The following is a 26,497-nucleotide window of genomic DNA, read 5'->3' as shown; positions in this document are numbered from 1 at the left end:
GAAGACATAACGGTGACATAACAACTGAAAATATGATTAGTGGGAGTGTGTGAGAGACTGGGATTCTGGCAGGGGGGTTCTCATTTTCTGTCTGTGTGTGTGGGAGTGTGTGTGTGTGTGTGTGTGAGAGAGAGAGAGAGAGAGAGAGAGAGTTTGGTGTACATTGGGGATTTTGGTCTATTGAAAATTTAGACAATTTTGAAAAAAACTTTATTTATTCAGATTCAGGGGAATTCTTTTGTCCTAAAAGCAACAAGAGAAATAACAGAACATCAGTAATAGTGCAGAAAAAAAAAGAATAAATAATAAATTACTGGGACAGGTATCGTAAAATGACATTAATTAGATTAATGATTTGAAAAAGTGAGAGTGTTGTGTTACAGTATTAGTATACAATAAACAGATTCTCAAAACAACATACAATACTGTACTGTACAATACTGTCACTGTACAAGTATAATAAAAAAACATATGTCAAAGTCAAAGTCAGCTTTATTGTCAATTCTGCCACATGTACAGGACATACAGAGAATTGAAATTACATTACTCTCAGACCCATGGTGCTTACAAGTAACATTAAATACAAAACAGTAACATTGATTACAAAGGTATAAATACAATAAAAAAACACAATATACAATTTTAAAAACACCATATAGAAATAAGGGCACATGGTGGAGAGTGCAAAACCATGTAGTGCAGCAGAGGTAAGTTTAAAGTGACAAAGTGACAAGTGAGGTAGTTGGCAGACCAAAGCTGCACAGAGTGACTGGTGCATGGTCAGTTTGTGTGTGTTAGGGTTCAGAAAGTTTGTGGAGCAGAAGAGGGGAGTGAGGGGAGTGGGGGCAGAGCCGGGAGGGAGTTGAGTTTCCTGACAGCCTGACGTTAAACATATGATGGATATTGCAGTGTGAAATGAGAAAAAGACAGATATGGAAGTTGATGCGTTACTTAAGTAAATATCATTAGTAATCCTGGTCATATTATTCTATTTGGTGTTAATATTTTATGTCCCCTGCCAGCTGAATAACAGTGTCTCAGCTCATTAGCGACACGTCATTTGCGCTGGTCGCAGATCTACGGCTCGGTGAAACTTCGGCTAACCTCGGCTCGACTCGGCTCACCTGCGCCCTGTCACACCACCACGGCGGCGACCATTACACTCGACTGCCGAAGAAGACCAGGAGAGGGGAAATATACGCGCTTTACCTTCATCCGGTACAAACCGAGTCTCCTAACTCCGAGGTTATAACCCCCGTGTAGGACTTGGTCTCGAATAGATGAATATTTCACATTTTGTAAAGCCGCGAACACCCCCGCGGCTGGCCGGTCGAATGGTCGCTTCCGGATACCGGAAGAAGGAGCCGCGCTCGTGCGCCGAGGAATCCCGCGACACCGAAACGGCGCTTTTTTATCGGCGTAAAGAGACGACGCGGTCGCGTCGACAGCGGGCGCAATGACGCCGCCGCCGGTCTGCCGGCGACCGCGATGAAAACGATGGAGGAGTAACTTCCCGCGATCAGGTGACGGCGGCGGGACGGGCGCTCGGTGTTTACCGCCAACGAAACGCCGGAAAGAAACGAACGAAACGCCGGGCTCGGAACCAGCAGCGGCCGTTTTTTTAATAATAATCTGCTGTGATGATCGTAATAAGTGTTCCGGTTAATAACGTTCTTCTGCCGACAGGCTGACCGGCGACCCCCAGGTGACCCCCCAGGCGACCATGGGCTCGGAGAGCAGCGCCCTGCGGGGCGTGGTGCTGGAGGAGCAGCTGCTGACGCTCCCGTCCGGCATCACCATGTTCTCCGCCCTGCTGCAGGACGGCAAGGCCGCCTCCGTCTTCGTCCACAAGCAGGGGAACGAGGACAAGGTGAAGAAGGCGGCCAAGGTAGGAGCCCTGGGTCCGAGGCGTCGCCGCCACCGGGGCCACGGCCACCGTCTCACTCGCTCTTCTGTCGGCAGCACCTGAAGACGCTCCGCCACCCCTGTCTGCTGCGCTTCCTGACCTGCTCGCTGCAGGACGGCGGCGTCCACCTCGTGACGGAGCGAGTCCAGCCTCTGGAGCGGCTGCTGGACGGCCTGAGTCCAGAGGAGATCTGCGCCGGCCTCTACGACCTTCTGCAGGCGCTGGTGTTCCTGCACGACCGGGTACGGACGCGGACGCAGAAAAATCCTGCAGTTGGAGAGTCCTGACGTGTGACGGCTGTGTGTTTGTGTCACCGCAGGGCCAGTCGAGCCACAACAACGTCTGCATGTCGTCTGTGTTCGTCAGTGAGGACGGCCACTGGAAGCTCGGCGGCATGGAGACGGTCTGCAAGTTCTCAGAGGCGACGCCGGAGGTGAGACCGCCGATTCCCGGTTTTTAGATCAAAAAATCACCTTTAAACGACCCGACTGTTCTTTAAATGTCCCCTGTCATGAAAATGCGACTTTATTTAACATTAATACGAGTTCCCCGAGCCTGTCTGGTCCTGCAGTGGCCTCACCGTACAGAGAGCGGCAGCTCAGACGGTCGGATCTGTAATTTGTCCCCTTATGATGTCATAAGGGGAAAGGTTATCTCCTGCTTCTCATGCTTTTTTTTTTTTTTCCTCATAATTTTTTTAGTTCCGTAACGTGAGACTCGGCGGGTTCATTTTATTTTTTCTGGAAAACGGTTACACGACTTCCTGTCTGCACCAAATATTGTGGATGGTGTTGACTACGTCATTTCTGCGAATGCTTCCTCAACTTCTATAGGCCGCTCTCCTCCTCGTCCCGCCTCTCTCCTCCTCATTAGCATTTAAAGCTACAGGCGGTGAAATGGTGCGTCCTGGGAAATCTCATTGTGGGACTGGATCAAAGTGGCTGAATTTTGGAAAGAGACTTCAGATATGGAATTAAGGGACCAACAAGACCGATATAAAAGCAAATAAATCTCATAACAGGGGACCTTTAAACTTCTCTCTGTTGCTTGATTAATGATTTATGATTTCAAATGGATGGGTTTGATGTGATAAGCTTCTGAAACACCGTGAGTAGATCTGCACTTATGGATCCTGCATTGTGCTAATGGATGTGTAACCTCTCTCTTCCACACACACAGTCTAACGGTCCACGACCATAGAAGAATTACAGACTCGGTGGCCGGTTTTGAACATCTTATGAGGGGACTCATTAATGCCCTCGCAGGGACGCCGTTCAGCATGAGCAGATTCCAGACCAAAAAAAAAAAAACATGTCCGAGCACAAAACTGATAACTATGTAATCAAGCCAATCTGGCAGGGAGATGATGTTCTCATGTCATGAATAACAAGCTCACGCCCAGCGGCTCTGAGATATTATGCCCTACTCAATCCGTTATTCAGACTTGAAATTTGAACAGGAGTGGGGGGGCCTTCCTTCGCTCTTTTTATGTATATATATTTATAGTTTGATTCCCTTCTTATTTAATTGTTTGTCTGTCTGTTTCCTTTTCGCTTTTTTTTTTTTTTTTTTTATTCTTTAAATGCCTGGCATCCTGCCTTTCTTATGCATGTAAAACTGGCTTGGAGTCAGGGAGGGGTGGGGTTTATTAGGGGGTTATAAAATTTACAGTATATTGAAATTTTACATTTTTACCCTGTTATATCCCTGTTAAAAAAATATCAATAAAAATATTGTTGAACCCCCAAAAAAAAGTACATTTGTACTTTGTACATTTCGTACGAAACGGTGACGGTTCTGAAGCGTTGTCTCTCTCTCTCTAGCGGAGCAGGAAGTGTTTGACTGTAGACGAGGGTTGTGCTGATAATGGATTCCTCATATCAGTGGTTGCGGCATGAAATATCTGGCCAGAGTACAGCCCGTCTCTCTCTCTCTCAGAAGTTATTAATGAACCTGTCCATCTTACCGGGCGCTTTATGTCCCCCCCCAGTTCCTCGGCAGCATCCGGATGGTGAGAGAGAGCGGCGCCGTCCCACCTGAGGAGAAGGTAGAGGGTCACCTTCACCACTGGTACTGTGCACAATTTGCCGCGCCACCTTTCACTATCGTGCTGATGCTCGTTCTTAGGTGGAGGACTTTAGGACGCTGCCGGATCACCACGCTCACGCTCGGGACGCCTTCTCTTTCGGGGTGATGGTGGAGACGCTGCTGCCGCTGCTTCAGGGTCACGGTCAGTTCCGGCCACTTTGGAGACGACGACAACTCGAGATGATTTTTCCTCACCCGCTGTTCTCCACGTTTCAGTCTCTGAGGAACTCTCCAAGAGTCTGACGAGTATGCTGCGGGCCGGCCTGTTGACCTCTGACCCTGCGTGCCGCCTCCCTCTCAGCTCGCTGCTGACCCACGAGTTCTTCAGGTGGGTCCGGCCTGACGCTTTTCCAGCGTGATCCCACACATCATTAACGAATCTGCGTGTTGGTGGGTGTAGTGGGCGTGGTCCTGAGGGATCTCGCTTGTATACATGAGAGTGTCTCGTATTGACTGGAGGGGTTTAAATAATCCAGAATGAGGAAGTTGGGGGTTTTTGGGTGGGTAGTTCTAGAGTTTAGGAGACTGAACATAGGCTACTAGGGTGGTTGTGGACCTGTAAACGAGAAGAGCACAAAACCCCAGGTTCAAATCCCACTTACTACCATCGTGTCCCTGAGCAAGACACTTAACCCAGGGGAGTGTCTCCAGGGGGGGACTGTCCCTGTAACCGGCGTCTGGTAAAAAGGATGCAAATATGTTACAGTGATCTGGAGATGCATGATTGAAAAAGCAAAAAGCCATCACCTCAGACTTTTTATTTTAAAATGTTAAGAGCCATCCAGGCTTTTATGTCATCAAGATATCTAAGTAATGGCTGAACAGAGCATGTGCCTGTTTTCTTGAGGGGCATGTAGATCTGGCAGTCATCAGCATAAAAGTGAAATTTGATCCCATGTTTTCTGAGTATAAAATCAAGAATGAGTAATTACAAAGAAAAGAGGAGGGGGCCAAGAACTGAGCCCTGTGGGACACCACACAGAAGAGGATTGGGGGACGACGCACGGTCGGCAAAACTGTCAAAAAAACATTTGCTCTGCTGAATACCACCCCAGTGCCGTGCCCATGATACCCACCCACTGCTCCAAATGAGATTAAAATGGCATGATCCACTGTATGAAATGCAGCTGTCAAATCTAAAAGCACAAGAACAACACAAGAGTCAGTAGCTAAAAGCATGTCATTAAAAACCTTTTAAAGGGCCGACTCGGTGCTATCTAAGGATTTAAAGCCAGATTGAAAAAGCAAAACATCAGTTGGCTGTGGATCTTTTCAAGGATTTTAGAAATAAAAGGTAGTTTAGCGAAGGGCCTGTAGTTTGAAAGGACTGTAGGACTGAATTTTAGGACTGCTGTATGTTTAAGGTCCAGCTGTAGGCAACACCTCTTTATTCAGTCGAGGAGGGACCTGCAGGCTTCAGATGACCAACAATCTCCTGTCGAGAGGACGAGGTCACAGGTTCAACCCTTTCAAAGAGAGCAAGGCAGGGAACAGGGACAGAGATTGAGGGGAAAGATGGAGAGATTTGAGACTTAGTGGAAGAGACCTTCTCAATAAAAAAAAGGTATTTCCACAGGCTGCAGGCGAGGGCTCTCCATACAGTCAGTCTGTGGTCCATTAAGAACATTTTTTTTTTTTGTATAATTACGCCAGCTCTGCTCGTGTCGTTTCTGTGGTTCCTGCAGAAATGACTTCCTGGACATTGTGAACTTCCTGAAGAGTCTAACTCTGAAGACCGAGGAAGAGAAGAACGAGTTCTTTAAGTGAGTATGTGTGTGTTACTAGTTTTAATCCAGCTCACCTTAGGGCTGTGTGATATGGAACAAAATGCTTATTGCGATATAAATTGCACCATAGACTGCAGACGGTATACATTGCACGATATAATTTGATCTGTAAATTTAAAACATTTTTGAAAGTGTAACGTGTCCACTGCAGCAGGAAGTTGTATAATCATTCAGCGTGAACATAGAATATTTATTGTGCAAATCTGCAATTATAGAAAAAAATGATATTATTTGAACAACTGCCCCATAAAGGTGTTGACCTTAGTAAAGTTAGCTGTGGGTCCTAACAGACATTAATCTTACACACACACACACACACACACACACACACACACACACACACACACACACACACACAGAGACTTAGTGGAAGAGACCTTCTCAATAAAAAGGTTTTTTCCACTGGCTGCAGGTGAGGGCTCTCCATACAGTCAGCTTTTCAATTGCTGCACCTGATAAATTGTGAAAATTAGAATAATACAGCTGCTCTTCCACTCGCTGTGCTTTTGACAATATGCAAAGTTTCAAAATAAAGCCTCAAACCCTTACCCTGTTATCCATGGCTTTCACAAGTGTAAAGAGGGCATGATGTGAAAGTGAAGTGATTGTCATTGTGAGACACTGCAGCACAGCACACGGTGACACAGTGAAATGTGTCCTCTGTATTTAACCATCACCCTTGGTGAGCAGTGGGCACCATGACAGGTCCCCGGCGAGCATTATGAGAAGTTATGTACTTAACAAAAAGTGGAGACCTGACCTCCACAGTCACCGGACCTGAACCCAATCCAGATGGTTTGGGGTGAGCTGGACCAACAAGTGCTAAACACCTCTGGGAACTCCTTCAAGACTGTTGGAGAAGCATTTCAGGTGACGACCTCTTGAAGCTCATCGAGAAAATGCCAAGAGTGTGCAAAGCAGTAACCAGAGCAAAGAAACTAGAATATAAAACATGTTTTCACTTATTTCACCTTTTTTTGTTAAGTACAGAACTCCACATGTGTTCATTCATAGTTCTGATGCCTTCAGTGAGAATCTACCAACGTAAATGGTCATGAACATAAAGAAAACACGTCGAATGAGAAGGTGTCCAAACTTTTGGTCTGTACTGTACATGATTTACATGTAGTTTGACCCCAAGATGAAAGGCGCTATATTAATGCATATTTAATATCTACCTTTCAATTTGGAGCCTTTATTTTGAAATGTTGCATATGATAAGATAATATTTCCTTTATTAGGAAATTTACTGTGGGAGATTAGGGGGAAAATGAGTTAAAAGCGCAGCAAGGCCCTAAATAAAAAAAAAAAAAAAAAAGTGGAGGTTTCTACGTGTTTGTTTAATGAGTAAGAGAAGAGCAGAAGAATCCAGTGAAGACCTGTCAATGTCAAATACAGAACACACTGCTAACTTCACTCCGCTCAGATTATGGACGTTACACCACTCGTTTTGGCCAGAAGACCCGGGTTCAAACCCCACTTACTACCATCGTGTCCCTGAGCAGGACACTTAACCCTGAGTGTCTCCAGGGGGGGGACTGTCCCTGTGACTACCGACTCTGGATAAGGGCGCCTGGTAAACGCTGTAAATATAAATCTTTTGAAGAAGCTGCTCCTCGGCGTGGTGCAGCAGGTAGGCGTGGTTTCGGATGCGGGTATTTCTGCAGGAGTGTCTGGGTTTCCACCTGCACGGCTGCTCAGTTCATGTCCTGCGCTGTGGTCCAGGTTCCTGCTGGATCGTGTCCAGGGTCTCCCAGAGGACCTCATTGCTGCTCGCTTGGTTCCTAAGCTGCTGAACTCCCTGGTGTTTGCTGAGCCCACCGCCGTCAAGAGCTTCCTGCCCCACCTTCTGCGGCCCAAGAAAGGTGCGTCCCCCGATGCTCTCGTCCCCGTCCTGACCCCGGCGTCACCCCCCGACCTCGTGTCCCCTGAGGCGCCGCTAGTCGTGCTGATAAGCCGGCGACTGCAAACAGTCCCGATTACACGGGCGAGGAGTAGAGCCAAAGGAAACGTGGGGAAGCAGCGGCGTTCCTGTATGGTGACGAGAGCGATACGCACACACGCGCACCTACACACACGCACCTACACACGCACCTACACACGCACCTACACACGCACCTACACACGCACCTACACACGCACCTACACACGCACCTACACACGCACCTACACCCGCACCTACACACGCACCTACACACTCACACACCTACACACACTCACCTACACACTCACACACCTACACACTCACCTACACACTCACACACCTACACACTCACGCACCTACACACGCACCTACACACGCACCTACACACGCACACACCTACACACTCACACACCTACACACTCACACACCTACACACGCACCTACACACGCACCTACACACGCACCTACACACGCACCTACACACGCACCTACACAGAGACACACGCACCTACAGACGCACCTACACACGCACCTACACACGCACCTACACACACTCACCTACACACGCACCTACACAGAGACACACGCACCTACAGACGCACCTACACACGCACCTACACAGAGACACACGCACCTACACCCGCACCTACACACTCACCTACACACACTCACCTACACGCGCACCTACACGCGCACCTACACACACTCACCTACACACGCACCTACACACGCACCTACACACTCACCTACACACACTCACCTACACACGCACCTACACAGAGACACACGCACCTACACACGCACCTACACACTCACCTACACACGCACCTACACAGAGACACACGCACCTACAGACGCACCTACACACTCACCTACACACGCACCTACACAGAGACACACGCACCTACACACGCACCTACACACGCACCTACACACTCACCTACACAGAGACACACGCACCTACACTCACCTACACACACACACCTACACATTCACCTACACACATCTACACAGAGACACACTCACCTACACGCACCTACACAGAGACACACTCACCTACACGCACCTACACAGAGACACACGCACCTACACGCACCTACACAGAGACACACGCACCTACACACACCTACACAGAGACACACGCACCTACACACACCTACACAGAGACACACGCACCTACACGCACATACACAGAGACACACGCACCTACACACACCTACACAGAGACACACGCACCTACACAGAGACACACGCACCTACACGCACCTACACAGAGACACACGCACCTACACGCACCTACACAGAGACACACGCACCTACACGCACCTACACAGAGACACACGCACCTACACAGAGACACACGCACCTACACGCACCTACACAGAGACACACGCACCTACACGCACCTACACAGAGACACACGCACCTACACGCACCTACACAGAGACACACGCACCTACACGCACCTACACAGAGACACACGCACCTACACACACCTACACATTCACCTACACACATCTACACAGAGACACATTCACCTACACGCACCTACACAGAGACACACTCACCTACACGCACCTACACAGAGACACACGCACCTACACAGAGACACACGCACCTACACAGAGACACACGCACCTACACAGAGACACACGCACCTACACAGAGACACACGCACCTACACAGAGACACACGCACCTACACAGAGACACACGCACCTACACAGAGACACACGCACCTACACAGAGACACACGCACCTACACAGAGACACACGCACCTACACGCACCTACACAGAGACACACGCACCTACACGCACCTACACAGAGACACACGCACCTACACGCACCTACACAGAGACACTCACCTACACACACCTACACACGCACCTACACACACACCTACACAGAGACACACACACACCTACACACACACCTACACATTCACCTACACACATCTACACAGAGACACACTCACCTACACACACCTACACACTCACCTACACACACCTACACACACACCTACACTCACCTACACACACACCTACACAGAGACACACACACCTACACAGAGACACACACACCTACACACACACCTACACAGAGACACACACACCTACACACACACCTACACATTCACCTACACACATCTACACAGAGACACACTCACCTACACGCACCTACACACACACACCTACACCCTCACCTACACACACCTACACAGAGACACACGCACCTACACGCACCTACACAGAGACACACGCACCTACACGCACCTACACACGCACCTACACACACACCTACACAGAGACACACACACACCTACACATTCACCTACACACATCTACACAGAGACACACTCACCTACACACACCTACACACACACCTACACTCACCTACACACACACCTACACAGAGACACACGCACCTACACACGCACCTACACACTCACCTACACACACCTACACACACACCTACACTCACCTACACACACACCTACACAGAGACACACGCACCTACACACGCACCTACACACTCACCTACACAGAGACACACGCACCTACACACGCACCTACACACTCACCTACACAGAGACACACGCACCTACACTCACCTACACACACACACCTACACATTCACCTACACACATCTACACAGAGACACACTCACCTACACGCACCTACACAGAGACACACTCACCTACACGCACCTACACAGAGACACACTCACCTACACGCACCTACACAGAGACACACGCACCTACACGCACCTACACAGAGACACACGCACCTACACGCACCTACACAGAGACACACGCACCTACACGCACCTACACAGAGACACACGCACCTACACAGAGACACACGCACCTACACGCACCTACACAGAGACACACGCACCTACACGCACCTACACATTCACCTACACACATCTACACAGAGACACATTCACCTACACACACCTACACAGAGACACACTCACCTACACGCACCTACACAGAGACACACACACCTACACAGAGACACACGCACCTACACAGAGACACACTCACCTACACGCACCTACACAGAGACACACGCACCTATACACACACCTACACAGAGACACACGCACCTATACACACACCTACACAGAGACACACGCACCTACACACACCTACACAGACACACTCACCTACACACACCTACACACGCACCTACACACACACCTACACAGAGACACACACACACCTACACACACACCTACACATTCACCTACACACATCTACACAGAGACACACTCACCTACACACACCTACACACACACCTACACTCACCTACACACACACCTACACAGAGACACACACACCTACACAAAGACACACACACCTACACAGAGACACACACACCTACACACACACCTACACATTCACCTACACACATCTACACAGAGACACACTCACCTACACGCACCTACACACACACACCTACACCCTCACCTACACACACCTACACAGAGACACACGCACCTACACGCACCTACACAGAGACACACGCACCTACACGCACCTACACACACACCTACACAGAGACACACACACACCTACACACACACCTACACATTCACCTACACACATCTACACAGAGACACACTCACCTACACACACCTACACACACACCTACACTCACCTACACACACACCTACACAGAGACACACGCACCTACACACGCACCTACACACTCACCTACACAGAGACACACGCACCTACACACGCACCTACACACTCACCTACACAGAGACACACGCACCTACACTCACCTACACACACACACCTACACATTCACCTACACACATCTACACAGAGACACACTCACCTACACGCACCTACACAGAGACACACTCACCTACACGCACCTACACAGAGACACACTCACCTACACGCACCTACACAGAGACACACTCACCTACACGCACCTACACAGAGACACACGCACCTACACGCACCTACACAGAGACACACGCACCTACACGCACCTACACAGAGACACACGCACCTACACGCACCTACACAGAGACACACGCACCTACACGCACCTACACACGCACCTACACACACACACCTACACAGAGACACACACACACCTACACACACACCTACACATTCACCTACACACATCTACACAGAGACACACTCACCTACACACACCTACACAGAGACACACTCACCTACACGCACCTACACAGAGACACACGCACCTATACACACACCTACACAGAGACACACGCACCTATACACACACCTACACAGAGACACACGCACCTACACACACCTACACAGAGACACACGCACCTACACACACCTACACACGCACCTACACACACACCTACACAGAGACACACACACACCTACACACACACCTACACATTCACCTACACACATCTACACAGAGACACACTCACCTACACACACCTACACACACACCTACACTCACCTACACACACACCTACACAGAGACACACACACCTACACAAAGACACACACACCTACACAGAGACACACACACCTACACACACACCTACACATTCACCTACACACATCTACACAGAGACACACTCACCTACACGCACCTACACACACACACCTACACCCTCACCTACACACACCTACACAGAGACACACGCACCTACACGCACCTACACAGAGACACACGCACCTACACGCACCTACACACGCACCTACACACACACCTACACAGAGACACACACACACCTACACACACACCTACACATTCACCTACACACATCTACACAGAGACACACTCACCTACACTCACCTACACACACACCTACACTCACCTACACACACACCTACACAGAGACACACACACCTACACAGACACACACACACCTACACACACACCTACACAGAGACACACACACCTACACACACACCTACACATTCACCTACACACATCTACACAGAGACACACGCACCTACACACACACACCTACACCCTCACCTACACACACCTACACACTCACCTACACACACCTACACAGAGACACACGCACCTACACACACCTACACACACACTCACCTACACACACCTACACACACACCTACACACACACCTACACACATCTACACAGAGACACACTCACCTACACACACCTACACAGAGACACACGCACCTACACGCACGCACGCATGCTCACCTGCACGCGCACCTGCACGCACACCTACACCTACACGCATGTACACCTACACGCATGTACACGCACGCACACCTACACGCACGCACATGTACACGTACGTACACGCACACGTACGCACACGTACGCGCACGCACACCTACACGTACACGCACGCACACCTGCACTCTCACCTACGCACCTACACGCGCGCACCTACACGCTCACCTGCACACACCTGCACGCGCACGCTCACCTACACGCACGCACGACTCTTCAGAGTGAGATATTTACATGTAGACACGTACACTCACCGCACAGAAGTACATGAAAGGATCTGGTACGTGAATAACAACCTTCTCTCTCATTCCCAGACCGCGCCGCCGGGGACGACTGTCTCCTGTCGGAGACTTCATATCGCCGCTGCGTCCTCCCTCAGCTCCTGAAGCTCTTCAAGGTGAACGAGGAGCACGTCCGGATGGTTCTGCTGTCGCAGCTCCACGTCTTCGCGACGTTCTTCTCGCACGAGGAGCTCAGGAACCATGTACTGCCTCAGGTGCGGAACCTTGGAGAACCCACTCCATTTCCATTTACCAGACGCCCTTATCCAGAGTGACTTACTACCAGTAGTTACAGGACAGTCCCCCCCTGGAGACACTCAGGGTTAAGTGTCTTGCTCAGGGACACGATGGTAGTAAGTGGGATTTGAACCTGGGACTTCTGGTTCATTGGCGAGTGTGGTACTTCTCACCACCATTTCCTTCGTTTAATCAGCAGCTGCGTTTGAGCATGTGCTGATCTTCCTGCAGGTGCTGCTGGGAATGCGTGACACCAGCGATTCGTTGGTTGCCATGACGCTGCAGAGTCTGGCTGTTCTGGTCCCGCTGCTTGGCGCCCAGGTGGTGGTGGGCGGGGAGAGGAGCAAGGTGTTCAAACGGACCACGCCCAACTTCAGCAAGTCTGCCGAGGTCACGCCGGAGAGTGAGTGCCCGCCTCGGCGTTCCCACTGTCCCTGGGTTACTGAGGCATTGTGGGTAACGGTGTGTCTGCCTCCACAGCATCTCCGGTGCACATTGTGGGCGTCTCGTCCCAGCCGTCCCCCCAGCTGTCTCAGCCCTCCAAAGGGCTCAAGCTTTTCCCCGAACCCCCTGCTGAGGGACGCCACCTGGAGGCCATGACGGCCCCGGGCTCCGGTTCAGGTGTTGTGAGGGGCGCGGTTGGCTGGTGAATTTGTTTTCTGTGGTATGGGCGTGTCAATAATTCCGTCGTCGCGTGTTACCCTCAGTGATCAGTAGGGGTGTGGCTTTACCCCTGAATGGCTTCAGACAGCAGAGAGAGACGGGTCAGGAGGACGGCAGAGGAGGCGTGGCTCCCGGGCGGGCCGGGGGCGTGGCAGAAGACTGGCCAGACTGGAGCGACGCGGACGAGGTCCAGATCACCATCCGAACTCCCGTGGACGGCCCACAGGACACCAGCGGCGAGGGACACCGGCCAGAAGAGGAGGAGCCCTGGGACGACTTTGAAGACGACGAGGTGGCGGCGTCGGACCAGTCGCCATCCGCACCTTCGCCAAAGAACGAGTCTGTGGCCAGCCAATCAGGAGCAGCCCTGACATCAAAGGCACTGAAGCTCAGTTCTGCCCCCAAAACAGTAGCAGCGCCACCCAGCCGCGATGCATCATGGGATGTAGGCTGGGAGCAGGCGAGAGACGGCGGCGACGCCCGCAACGCGAAGCCCAAAGTCAGCGGGCTGGGCGAAGAGTTCACCATCGCGGTGAAGAAGAGGCAGGAGCGCGACCCCGAGCTGGACTTCTTCGCCGACATGGTTCCCGACATCAAGCCGTCGTGTCCGGCGCCGTCCAGAGAGACGCTGGCGCTCGCCACCAAGTTCGCCGCCGCCGAGAGCGCCGAGGTGACCGTCACAGACCGAACAATGGCACGTGCCGCTAACCTGTCATTTACGGGGCTGCTTTTTCTCCGTGTCCTGCAGGTGGACAGCGAGGGCTGGGGCGACACGGACGACCTCAACTGGGACGAGTTCGGAGGGGACAGACTGTGACGTCGCGGTGAAAGCCAAACCTCAAACTGCCAATCAGGAGGACGTCCCATCGCTGCCATTCAGGCTGAGACACCACCGGTCAGGAGTTCTGAGCGGAGACGAGTCCCTTCTACTTTACACCTGCTGCACTTACGCACTCAAACTGTAGGGGGCGCCGAAGGGATCCCCCTGAGAGAGGACCTGACGGAGAACATCTGCAGCAGGGTGGACGGCCGCAAGTTTCCACGCTTGCGTTGTGCCACCTTCCTCGTCCAGAAGAGTCGAGTGGTCCTTCTCTCAGGGGTTGAGGGTGAGCGGGAGATGAAATTAATTTATTTTTATTTTTTCGATTGCTGGTGGAAATAAACGTTTTATGCTTTGATGTTCAGCAGTACGGTGTTGCTGATTATAGGTGCATTAATATTTATGAACTGATCGACAAAAAGAACTCTTACGACAACAGATGTAACCATCACTGGGTTATGTCAAATTAATCAAAAAGACGAGCTTCTTGGTTTCTACGGGGTTTATTACAGACTGGAAGAGCGCCCCCTCCAGAGGAGGCAATAAATTAAAACCATTATAAAAATAAGCGACATCATCAAACACCGACTATTTTTACACGTACCTGACTGTTAAAAACACACACACACAAACATTTCTAAAAAGCGAAGAGGCCGCAGGTCTAGCGCCCCCTCTGTCTGGCTCCGGTACAGCAGCCATTTTCAATTCAATCAAATTTATTGAAAAAATTGGAAACAAAACTTTCCAAATCTCAACCCAAAAAAAAGACGCTGAAATGTAAAATAAGAGGTTGTAATTGGTTAGATCTCTCTTTTTATTTTAAATTTCGCTGCTGCTTATTAGTCGTTGTCTGAGAATTCAGTTGGACTTACAATTAGTAGTGACAGGGACAGTCCCCCCCGGAGACACTCAGGGTTAAGTGTCTTGCTCAGGGACACGATGGTAGTAAGTGGGGTTTGAACCTGGGTCTTCTGGTTCATTGGCGAGTGTGTTACCCGCTAGGCCACTAGCACCCTTCTGTGGGCGGAGCTTCGCCTCATTGGCCAGCAGGTATTTGAGTGACAGCTCCGTTCTCTGAAACTCTTTATCAGAGCGAGATGTAAATTTTCACCTCCTTATTTTACATTCCAGCGTCTTTATTTTTGTTGGAAATGAGGAAAGTTTCTAAACTGTTTCCTCATCTGCACTGTTGATCTGAACAGTTTTTTGTCATGTTCATGTTTGGGCACGAAGTGATTGTGCATCATGCCTGACTCCATATTTCTACTATTTCGCCATTGATTTAAAAAAAAAAAAAATCCTAATTTTAATCTGAACTGGTTTCATTTCGTTTTTAGCCGGTTCGATCATTAAATATTACTATTAAACAGCGCTATAAAAACCAGGGCCTTCCTGCTGACTGTAGCTGCCATTTCCGCTTGAAACGTTGAGGCTTATTCAGGTCAGTAGAACGTCCTTCATGGTTTTGATGGCAGCGGCCAGTGGATGAACTGCTAGTCCAGGCTGATGGGTCCTCAGATGAGCCTCTCCGCAGGCGGCGGTTCCGTGATGTTCCACATCTCCATGCGCGATCCATCCTTCTCCTGGCGGCTGGGGCTGTAGGTGCCTCGCGTGGCGCGGCGGCGCAACACCAGCAGCAGCACCGTTGCCGAGGCCAGCATGACCAGGAGCAGGACCACGGAGACCAGGCCGACGGGCAGGGAGAGGTCAGAGGTCACGCTCTCTGCGCTGAGCTGTCGAGGAGGTCACAGAGTGAGTCCTACATGCGACATTCTAGAGAAGAAATGGTTCTACCACCCACCTTCCGTCTCCTCTTTAAAGTCCTCCAGCTGCCATATTCACACTCTTACCATGACCATCATGACCATCATGACCAGAACTGAAGATAATTAACAACCTGACATTCTGGACCTCCCAACGCTGGCCAACACTTCCTGTTGATGGCGCGGTTGACGTGATTGACAGGTGACAGTGAGACGACAGACAACGGATCCAATGAGAGAGACGACGTTTATTTGAAGATGAAGACCGACAGGAAAATCACACAAGACAGGTGACAAAAATGGCAATGTGACAAAGAAACGATGTTTCTGATCACAGTGTTAGTTGGTGACAGTTATGAAGGACAGATAGAAATGTAATGAATTTAAATAGCAAGATGAAGACGAAGATGGAAATGTGATGAGTCTGTCTGTATATGATTATTAATCCGCAGCATGTAGTAAAACGAGCATAAGGCACCGCGGGGGACAGCAGAGGACGGAGACATGGTACACACACAGTCAGTCAGTCAGTCGTCCTCGCCCCAGTCCACCGCCGGCTCGTCGTCCAGCCGCAGGACGAGGTAGGACAGCAGCTGGAAGAGGTTCTGCCACAGCAGCAGGGCCACGTAAAAGTAAACGTCGCTTACGTCGATCTGGCAGACGTCCCCGGCGAAGCTCAGGTCGCACACGCACTGGAAGCGGTCCAGGAGGTTGCGGCAGTAGCCCCCGTTCAGGCAGGGGTTGGACTTGCACTCGTCCACTTCCTGCTGGCACCTGCACACGCAAAAAGGCGCGGCCGTTATGGCGGCGTCACGCCGGGGTGGGGACAACGCGCTCATCGCTCACCGGTGGCCCGTGAAGCCCGGCGGGCAGTCACATGACAGGTCTGTCGCCGAACAGTTACCCCCGTTGAAGCAGGTGTAGTTCCTCCGCTCGTCCCCGCAGACGGACACCGGGAGCTTGGGACGCCTGGGGGAGGACAGCGCCACATCCAGAGGGCGAAGACAACGGGAACACGCGCATAATTACAATAATCCTATTACTCACTTGGTCCCCGCGTCCACGATGTACCACGGAATCTCCTCAACCTTGTCTCTGCCGAGAGAGAAAAACCAATCAAAATATTTTACTTTTATCCAAAGCGGCACCAGCAATTCTCACTCGGTTTCCGTAGACGGTGATTAAACTACAGAAAGGACTTTTTCCCGAAACGATGATTAAGATGCGATCCAGGTGGGACTTGAACCCACAATCTCCAGCTCCGGGGGCTGATGCCGTATCCATTACGCCACCGAGCCCCAGCTCAGGAATATTTTCTAGTCATTAAGCGCATGTTATGTTAGCGAAACAGTCACCTGCCTTGTCCTAATAATAATAATAATATTAATATTAATAGTAATAATGAACTGTAGGTTTATTCATCAATCAGCCATAACATTAGTTGATATTTTAGAAATGAGCTGATATGGGTTTGCATGCTGCAGGACTCACATGCACCAGGGCCCGGTGAAATTCTCAGTGCACAAACAGGCATATTTAATAATAAAAATGATAGTAATAATTATAATAATATAATAATAATTTTTAGAAATGAGCTGATATGGGTTTGCATGCTGCAGGACTCACATGCACCAGGGCCCGGTGAAATTCTCAGTGCACAAACAGGCATATTTAATAATAAAAATGATAGTAATAATTATAATAATATAATAATAATTTTTAGAAATGAGCTGATATGGGTTTGCATGCTGCAGGACTCACATGCACCAGGGCCCGGTGAAATTCTCAGTGCACAGACAGGCGTACTTGTTGATGCCATGCAGACAGGTGGCGCCGTTGGCACACGCGTGACCCTCGCACACGTCCGCCTGCTTCTCGCAGTTGGTGCCGGCGTAGCCGGGGGGACACGCGCACTCGTACGCCAGGCCCCTCACGCTGCAGCGGCCGCGGACGCAGGGCCGGGACGCGCAGGTGTCCTCGTTCACCTCGCAGCGCGGCCCCGCCCAGCCCGCGCCGCACGAGCAGCTGTAGAGGTTAAAGAGGTCGCGGCAGCGGCCGCCGTTCAGGCAGGGGTCCGGCTCGCACACCCCGGACCCCCGGCAGCCGAGGACGGGGCCCGGGGACGTCCGGAGGAACTGCTCCTCCTGCAGCCGGGGCAGCTCCAGGTCAGAGGGGTCGTGGTACGGCAGCGCGATGCCCCCGACCTCCACCGTACTCAGGCACCCGGCCAGATTCCAGCCGGCGTCTGGACCCAGGCCGCCCAGCAGGACGTCCACCCCGTCCCTCAGGAAGTCCAGGCCGCCCCCCTCAGCCTCGGACGTGGAGGCGGGGTCCTCGCGCTGGTCCAGGACCAGCGTCCAGCGCGACGCCTCCGTCCAGGGCGTGACCATGAAGAAATCGGCGTGGTGCCAGAGGCCGTCGCTGACCGGCCGGTGGCTGCTCAGGCTGACCGGGCTGGTGGCGTTGGTGGCGTTGCCGGCGGCGACGCCGCTCAGCAGCTCCAGGAAGAGCAGGCCGTCCTGCACCGACACCGTCACGAACTCGGAGCCGCGCTCGGCGTGCAGCACGGCCGCGTTGCGTTTACGGGTGCGGATGGCGAAGGAGATGCTGGTCAGGCTGCGGACGATCCTGCCGTTCCCCCGGTACGACAGCGCCGCGCCCTCCTCAAACGTCGCGTTGGAAATACCTGTCCAGATGAGAGACGTACCCGCCAATCACGTCCAATCATTTACATTTCCGCCATTTATCCAGTCAGTAGTGAGAGGGACAGTCCCCTCCTGGAGACACTCAGCCTACTACAATCCTTAATAACATGTAATTAAAAGTGCTGAGCTCATGATTAATCATGATTATTTTAATAATCAAGCAGCCCGAAAGCATGCAGTGAAAAAGTGATCTTCGATCTGGTCTGGTTCCGGTTAATAACTAATGAAATCACCCTGATTATGATCTGATTATGGACATAATGACTTTAATTCGAGCGAGGGACGCAGGGGACACTCACACTCGTAGCCCGTGGCGAGGGTCTGGCAAGCGGCCTGGGCGGGGCAGGGGGACAGTTGACACCACCGCACCTCCTCACACCGCAGCCCGGAGGTGTTGGGGGGACAGGAGCAGCTGAAGCCGTCCCACTCCGAGTAGCACGCGCCCCCGTTCTGGCAGGGGTTCTTCTGCGGGGAGTTTAAAAGACACGATCATCTTTTTAAAACTGTTTCTCAAATAAATTGTGACATTTTTAAATTGTGAAGTGATTGTCATGGTGAGACACTGCAGCGCAGCACACGGTGTCATGGTGAAACGTGTCCTCTGCATTTAACCATCACCTTGAGTGAGCAGTGGGCACCATGACGGGCGCCCGGGGAGCAGTGTGTGGGGACGGTGCTTTGCTCAGTGGTACCTTGGCGGGTCGGGATTCGAACCGGCAACCTTCTGTTTACGGGGCCGCTTCCTTAACCGCTAGGCCACCACTGGCCCTTTTAAAAGACCACCGTCTACCAAACAGACCTGTAAATATTGTCCCGTTTCAGTCTATAGTACCGATCCTTTGCTTTATTAAATGGTTTAACTTTTTATGATTTCGTCTTTACCGGTCCACTTCAGGAAAAGGTCGCCGCTACAGTGTGTGACTTACAGCACAGGACTCGTCCCCTGGACATCCTGCGGTGACGTGGCTCATGTGCTCCAGCGCGTACGACCTCACGGGGACGTCCAGCGGGAAGAACTGCAGCCGGCGGCCGTTGAGCTGCAGGTCCTGGACGCAGCCCTTGAAGTGTCCGCCAAAGGAAGAAGCCCGTCCAGCCTCCGCCGAGCCGCCGACATGGACGGCGTCCCCCGCCTGGACCCGCACCTGCTGGACCATAACGGACCCTTGACTCTGTCCCGACTGGAACAGCGTCAGCCGACCCTGCGTCACCGTCACCCTCACAAAGTGGACGTCGCCGTCACTGAGCGAGGCGGACGCCTGCACGCTCTCTAAGCCGCCGGCCTGGACCTTGACGCGGCCCTGCTCCAGCCACGCCCGCAGGTACTGACCACTGCTGTTGGACAGGACCAGCAGAAGGCCACCGGTCTTCCGCGTCCGCAGAAACATGGACACCTCAACCGCGTCCTCGTCGTCCGAGTTGTCCACTCTGAAGACGGCGTGGCTTTCCAGGTCCTCGTTCCCAAAGCGGGCTGTGATGTACTCTGCAGGAGACAGAGACCATTTACGTCCAGTCTGAAAAGGACATAAACTCAACACAGTGTCATTTTCGTAAAATATCGTTTTTTTAAAAACGTGATGAGAACGAGATGTAAATGCTGGTCATGTGACTATAACTATAACGAAATATATCATGTAATATAAATGTTTATATGTTTAGATTCTAAATTAAAAAACTAGACTAAAATGTCTCTTCATTTTAATTGACGAAAACGAGACGTTATTTCCTCTCACTTAATCACGTTATTATTTATATGCAGTTTTTCTGTTTCCTGTGTCTCCCATTCAGTCCCTTCCTCCAGTCCCGTTCATGCATTATTAATATTTCAGAATGCATGTGGGGACTTATCGAGTATTCTGTAAGGTAACAATAATATAAAAATATAATAATAAAATGTTGTTTTTGTCTGTTCTACTCGGTACTTGTACTATACTGACTGGGTTAAACAGAAGACTAAAATGAGACTAAAATGCTTTAAAACTTGACTAGACGAAAATACGTCTGGACGGGACCAAGACTAATAAAGACTAAAATGAAAGCTGGACGCAAAGTCTGGACTAAAAGTAAAATTAAGACGACTATGCAGACCACATTAACATTCATCTCTCTGGTTCCTCCTTTAGTGATACAGCCGGTGAAGGATTTTTTAATGACGTCTCTCACCGTCGGAGCAGTTCAGACCCTCGTAGGGACGCTGGCACCTGCACTGGTACGTCTGCCACAGGTTCACGCACTCCCCGCCGTTCTGGCACGCGTTGTCCTGGCAACGGTCCCTATGGACACAGCCGAGCGTGACGTTCACCGCCGAGCTGCTCAGCCAATCCTCCGGCACCATCAGCTGCGAGTCCACAAACACGTCCCTCAGGCAGCCAATGAAAAGCCGAGCCACGCCTCCAGCCCCGTCCGCAGCCGCGCCCCCAATGACCGTGTCCTGCAGGGCGGAGTCCGGCGCCACGGGGCCGCTCTCCACCTGAGCGACGGCCTCACAAGCCCCGCCCTCGCACCCTCCGTCCAGCAGCGTCAGCACGAGGAAGCCGTCGCCGAGCACGGCCTGCGCGCCGTGCCACAGCCCGTCCGTCACGTCGGGGGACAGCTCCAGGCTCAGCTGGGACCCCCTGTTCAGGCCGAGCCGCAGGCGTCCCTGCCGAAGCTCCAGGCTGAGCAGAGCGCCGCCGCCGCCGCCACCGCCGCGCTGGAACAGCACCGCGTCCGGCAGCACGGTGCGGAAGCTCAGGGTGACGTTGCAGGGGGCTTCGGTGTCCAGGACCGGACTCTGGAGGAGCAGGTGGCCGCGCCTCTCGAAGGAGAAGGTGGTCGAGGTCTGGCAACGGGATCCGGTGAAGCCGGGGGGGCAGAGGCAGTCGTACCCGCGGGTCCCTGCGCTCAGGAACGGCCGGCAGGACGCCCGGTTCTGACACTCGTGGCCCGCGCAGCCGTCCAGCGTCTCCGAGCAGTCCTGGCCGCCGTAGTCGCGGGGACAAACACACACGTAACCGCCCAGCGTGTTCTGGCACGAGCCGCCATTCTGACACGGTGACGCGTCACACTCGTTCACGTCCTCCTGGCAGGACGCGCCTGAGGTACAAACAGAACCAACACGTCCAAAAAGAACAAGAAAAGACACGATTATGTAATAAAACCGTACAATATTTTACTTCTGGAGCCATCACAACAAAATACCGATTTTATTTCATCTGTTGACCCATTGTTGCACCCCGGCACGAGCCATCTTGTAGGGTGGAAGTAGCTTAAATCCCAGGTTCGAACCCCACTTACTACCACCGTGTCCCACAGGGGGGGACTGTCCCCGTCACTACTGGATAAGGGTGTCCGGTAGAAGCCGTAAAACTAAAAGTATATTATTTAAGCAGGTGGAGCCGTCACCCACGGGACACCCCGGAATCGATCACCCCAAGTCGGTATTATCAACGGATTAACCCACGCAGCGCGCGTCACGAATGACGCTCGTGTCACTCTGAGCTACGATGGCCTAATACACACTTGTTCACAGCGCCGTTTCGTTATAAACGCACGCAACACGTCACATGGAACCCCAACGCAGTTTTTCCTTCAGCTTTCTGGAAAGAGGCCACGGTATTACCGGATGAGACGTGGGGACGGACCAAGACGGGGGTTACCTGCACCGAGAAGCAGCAGAGCCCGCGCCCACGCCGTCCACCTGGCCATGGCCTCGGCTCGGTGTGCCCCGTCCCGCTCCGGCGGCGAGACCCGGGGATTAAACTAATGACGGCTGAGCGTCTTATTTTAGACGCCAGCGTCCAGCAGGGGCCGGGCGTGGCCGGGGTTGCGTAAGTAAATCCGCCCCCGTCCCGGTGAACAGGTTACCCGCGAGTCCCGGCGGGCACCTGCATTGGTACCCCGCAGCCTGCCGGGGGTCGTAGGTCACAGGGAAGTCCGGGTCGGCGCCGCACAGGCCTCCGTGGAGACAGGGGCTACTGGCACACCTCACACAGCGGCCCCTCGAGACCTGGTCCGGGGCCACAGGACGTGGCTTTATTTCACAGGAACTATAGGCGCTTATTTCTGCACCCGGTGGGGGAAAAAGACGGCAGCTCATCTTGGGGGGGGGAATTAGTGGCCTGAGGCCACCTGGCGCAGCACGCAAGCTCTTAATCTCTCTCTCTCTCTCTCTCTCTCTCTGAACCTGGCCAGCACTCGCAGGTGAAGACGCCTCGTCCCTCCACACAGAGGGCAGGACGAAATGGGGCTGCTCGCCGCACCCACCGACGCCTACTTCACACAGGTCGCCCTGGAAACCGGCAGCACAGGTGCAGGAGAAGCCGGAGGGGTCGTCATGGCAACGCCCCCTGTTGAGGCAGGGCTGGGACTGACACGCGTGGAGGCGGAGTTCGCAGTTTCTACCTGCTCACGTCAGAGACAGTAAAATTGGATGGACATGGACTATGGCAGGGGTCAACCCCCCCCAAACCACGATCAATCGATTGATAGATAGATAGATAGATAGATAGATAGATAGATAGATAGAAATTCTGCCCACTGCTCGACACTGATTTCATATGACAGTTCGACAAACAAGTTAATAATATTAAGTCACTTACAGTTTTGATAAAATGATGACGGTTTTGGTGTATTTTAGCAGCGAAAGTAGATCCGCTGAATCCAAACAAAGATCCCATCCTGTATCCTACTCGCGCCCCCCCCCCCCCAAGAACCACTGGACTATGGGATGCCGTGCCGGTCAAAACCTGACCTCTGAACTGGTCCACGGTTAAAATAAAGAGGAGCCCCCTTTTGAACCTTTATCTATGTCTGGGGATTTAAAGAAAATTGACGCACCAATCGGAACGTTGGCAGCTCTCTGCCTGTCTCTGCCGGGACCGTCCCGCTCGGCCTGTGTAAATAATCACCTGCGTATCCAGGCCTGCAGACGCACTGGTATCTGCCGATCCGGTTCAGGCAGGTGGCGCCGTTGAGGCAGGGCTGCGAGACGCACTCGTCCACCTCCACCTCGCAGTACCTGCCCTGGAAGCCGGGCACGCAGAAGCAGGTGGGACGCGCCCCGCGGCCCCTGCAGATGGCCCCGTTCCGGCAGGGGTTGGGGTGACACGGGTCGACTGGGCTCTCGCAGCTCCTTCCTGCGTGGTCCGGCCCGCAGGAGCAGCGGTACCCCGGCGCGGGGCGGCAGTCGGTGCCCCCCGCTCCGCAGAACACCTGGGCACAGAGCCGGACCTGGGACAGGCACGGTGACCGGGCGGACGGACCCTCCGCACACTGACAGGCCAGGTCCCGGGCAGAGGTGGGGGTGCAGGTGGCATTTCCCAGGTCCCCACAGCGCTGGTCCGGGAGGGCGGGCCCCACAGACTGGCACTGGCACAGGTAGCCTGACGGAACCTCGTGGCACATGCCGCCGTTCTGGCATGGCTTCGACAAGCAGAGGGATGAAGCCCACGGTGAAGAGACCCCTAAAGACAAACAGGCAGCGTTTTAGTGTTTCTACATTATTAAAAATTAGAATATGATAGAATTCATGTTAGATGAGCCAATGAAAGGGGCTAGAATTAGTTTGTCCTTGATTCTCGTGCCTCTGATTGGCTCACAGCGCAACACAAAGCACCACATTGCGCCACCATGGCAACCGGTTCAACACTTGCGGCTGCCATGGGGACGGCCCGCAGACAGAAGTCAGTCATTTGTGGCACCGTGCGTCCATTCAGGTCCGCGCCACCGCCTGCACAGCAGCTGATAACTCGGCTTTGTGCTCCACGCCGTGTGTTCTGCATGTCAATGATGGATGATCAGCGAGATTGGGAGCGTAGCCCCGCCCCCCGCGCTGCGGTGTTGGTATGATTATGAAAGAGGAATTTCAGAGAGCCTCATCAGCCAAAGACCACACGTTTTTATCACAGAAACGACTGGCGTAACAGGTTTGATATTTACAATATCAGACATCACCAGACGCCCTTATCCAGAGCGCCTTACAGTCAGTAGTTACAGGGACAGTCCCCCCCTGGACACACTCAGGGTTAAGTGTCCTGCCCAGGGACACGATGGTAGTAAGTGGGGTTCGAACCTGTTACCTGCCAGGCTACTACCACCCCCTGATATGATATGATGTGAAGATATTGACAGCAGACGTGCGACGCATCAGAAATGCTCACGACGCTGCGAATGCACGCATCTCCCTTGTCTGCGTGGATCTCAGCAGAGCTTCTGAGGTCCATCACCATCTCGACTGGACACACGCACAGACGAGAGCCACCGGATTATTAGTGACGCTCATTACTCGCCTCTGGCTTTCTATTGGGCTCAATCAACTACATACCTTCATATCCGTGTCGAGACCTAATGCTTTTTAGTGATGGGGTGTGATCATCTCACAAGTTGCACATACCACATGAAAAAGAACATGGAAAATTCACACAAAGCACCCACACAGGCCCAAAAAAAAAAAGAGTCTTGTGTGCATTTACACATATTTAGTGTGGTATGGTGCCCCTGGTAAAGATCTAATAAAGATGGAATAAATCAACACACGTTTAACCACAGTATTGATCATGCAACCAGGTTCATATTTACTTCTTTTTTCCAAACTCGTGGACGGGCAGATCAGATCCATCCATCACGAAGCAGCAGCACGAAGTAACGAGTTTTACGAAAATCTTCCTCACCTTCCGTCCACACGGCCAGCGCCAGGAGGAGCAGGGATTTAATCCCGAAGCCCGGGGAGGGCAGCGCAGGGGCGTCCATGCCGAGGAAGCATCCTGGAGGCGCGGCGATGCGAGAGATGCGGCGGCGCGCCGCTTCACATGCTGCTTCACACAAGAGCTGCGGCTCCTGCTGCTGCTGCAGGGAATACAGTCAGGCTGGAGGGCGGATCTTTATCACGTTTCTTTTTCAATCGAATACCAGTCCCATTTCCCCAGCAGCAACAGCTTTTTACTTCATAAACTGAACTCTGCATGAATGTGCATGTTTGCGTTTACCAGACGTCCTTATCCAGAGCGATTTACAGTCAGTAGTTACAGGGACAGTCCCCCCCTGGAGACACTCAGGGTTAAGTGTCTTGCTCAGGGACACGATGGTAGTAAGTGGGGTTCGAACCTGGGTCTTCTGG

The 26,497-nt window shown here is 52.2% G+C and overlaps 2 protein-coding genes and 1 long non-coding RNA gene across 8 annotated transcripts; 2 read left to right on the top strand and 1 right to left on the bottom strand.

Annotated features, from left to right (window-relative positions):
* Positions 1–1,135: 1,135 nt before the first annotated feature.
* scyl3 (SCY1-like, kinase-like 3) lies at positions 1,136–21,007 on the top strand. 4 transcript variants are annotated; one of them, XR_003743206.1, is made up of 14 exons: positions 1,353–1,523; positions 1,687–1,888; positions 1,963–2,148; positions 2,226–2,339; positions 3,897–3,953; positions 4,034–4,136; positions 4,211–4,322; positions 5,680–5,757; positions 7,507–7,646; positions 13,250–13,431; positions 13,685–13,856; positions 13,934–14,074; positions 14,161–15,222; positions 20,300–21,007. XR_003743206.1 is itself a non-coding variant. In XM_028962273.1 (14 exons), the coding sequence occupies exons 2-14, from the start codon at positions 1,724–1,726 to the stop codon at positions 14,931–14,933; spliced, it is 2,145 nt and encodes a 714-aa protein (XP_028818106.1). In that variant the 5' UTR covers positions 1,353–1,523; positions 1,687–1,723; the 3' UTR covers positions 14,934–15,300. The 4 variants fall into 4 exon arrangements, 3 of the variants coding, with proteins under 3 accessions (XP_028818104.1, XP_028818106.1, XP_028818103.1); XM_028962273.1 differs by lacking the exon at positions 20,300–21,007 and having other exon boundaries at positions 14,161–14,786; positions 14,865–15,300; XM_028962271.1 differs by lacking the exons at positions 1,353–1,523; positions 20,300–21,007 and adding an exon at positions 1,136–1,218 and having other exon boundaries at positions 14,161–15,300.
* LOC114769338 (protein crumbs homolog 1-like) lies at positions 15,424–26,285 on the bottom strand. 3 transcript variants are annotated; one of them, XM_028962264.1, is made up of 10 exons: positions 26,052–26,285; positions 24,291–24,845; positions 21,565–22,476; positions 20,331–20,884; positions 19,704–19,869; positions 18,461–19,385; positions 17,747–17,794; positions 17,546–17,668; positions 17,347–17,473; positions 15,424–16,669 (listed from the first exon to the last, which is right to left on the bottom strand). In XM_028962264.1, the coding sequence occupies exons 1-10, from the start codon at positions 26,128–26,130 to the stop codon at positions 16,451–16,453; spliced, it is 3,708 nt and encodes a 1,235-aa protein (XP_028818097.1). In that variant the 5' UTR covers positions 26,131–26,285; the 3' UTR covers positions 15,424–16,450. The 3 variants fall into 3 exon arrangements, with proteins under 3 accessions (XP_028818097.1, XP_028818099.1, XP_028818098.1); XM_028962265.1 differs by having other exon boundaries at positions 16,535–16,870; positions 26,052–26,284; XM_028962266.1 differs by lacking the exons at positions 24,291–24,845; positions 26,052–26,285 and adding an exon at positions 23,040–23,368.
* Positions 23,036–24,183, top strand: LOC114769365 (uncharacterized). The gene is made up of 2 exons (XR_003743208.1): positions 23,036–23,454; positions 23,575–24,183. It is a non-coding gene; the product is annotated as an uncharacterized LOC114769365 (long non-coding RNA).
* Positions 26,286–26,497: the final 212 nt, after the last annotated feature.

Source organism: Denticeps clupeoides, chromosome 19 (genome assembly GCF_900700375.1).
Source record: "Denticeps clupeoides chromosome 19, fDenClu1.1, whole genome shotgun sequence".
Classification (NCBI taxonomy): domain Eukaryota; kingdom Metazoa; phylum Chordata; class Actinopteri; order Clupeiformes; family Denticipitidae; genus Denticeps; species Denticeps clupeoides.
Note: the sequence above shows the minus strand (reverse complement) of the source record. Positions and strands in the feature narration are given on the sequence as shown.

What these genes read in the sequence shown, in the direction of transcription:
- scyl3 (XM_028962271.1), top strand. Translation starts at nt 1,724, where the DNA reads ATGGGCTCGGAGAGCAGCGCCCTGCGGGGCGTGGTGCTGGAGGAGCAG. An exon ending in TGGTGTTCCTGCACGACCGG is followed by an intron (nt 2,149 to 2,225) that starts GTACGGACGCGG and finishes GTGTCACCGCAG; the next exon opens with GGCCAGTCGAGCCACAACAA. An exon ending in TCTCAGAGGCGACGCCGGAG is followed by an intron (nt 2,340 to 3,896) that starts GTGAGACCGCCG and finishes GTCCCCCCCCAG; the next exon opens with TTCCTCGGCAGCATCCGGAT.
- LOC114769338 (XM_028962264.1), bottom strand. Translation starts at nt 26,130, where the DNA reads ATGGACGCCCCTGCGCTGCCCTCCCCGGGCTTCGGGATTAAATCCCTG. An exon ending in CAGGGGACGAGTCCTGTGCT is followed by an intron (nt 19,870 to 20,330) that starts GTAAGTCACACA and finishes AACTCCCCGCAG; the next exon opens with AAGAACCCCTGCCAGAACGG. An exon ending in CCTCGCCACGGGCTACGAGT is followed by an intron (nt 19,386 to 19,703) that starts GTGAGTGTCCCC and finishes TCATCTGGACAG; the next exon opens with GTATTTCCAACGCGACGTTT.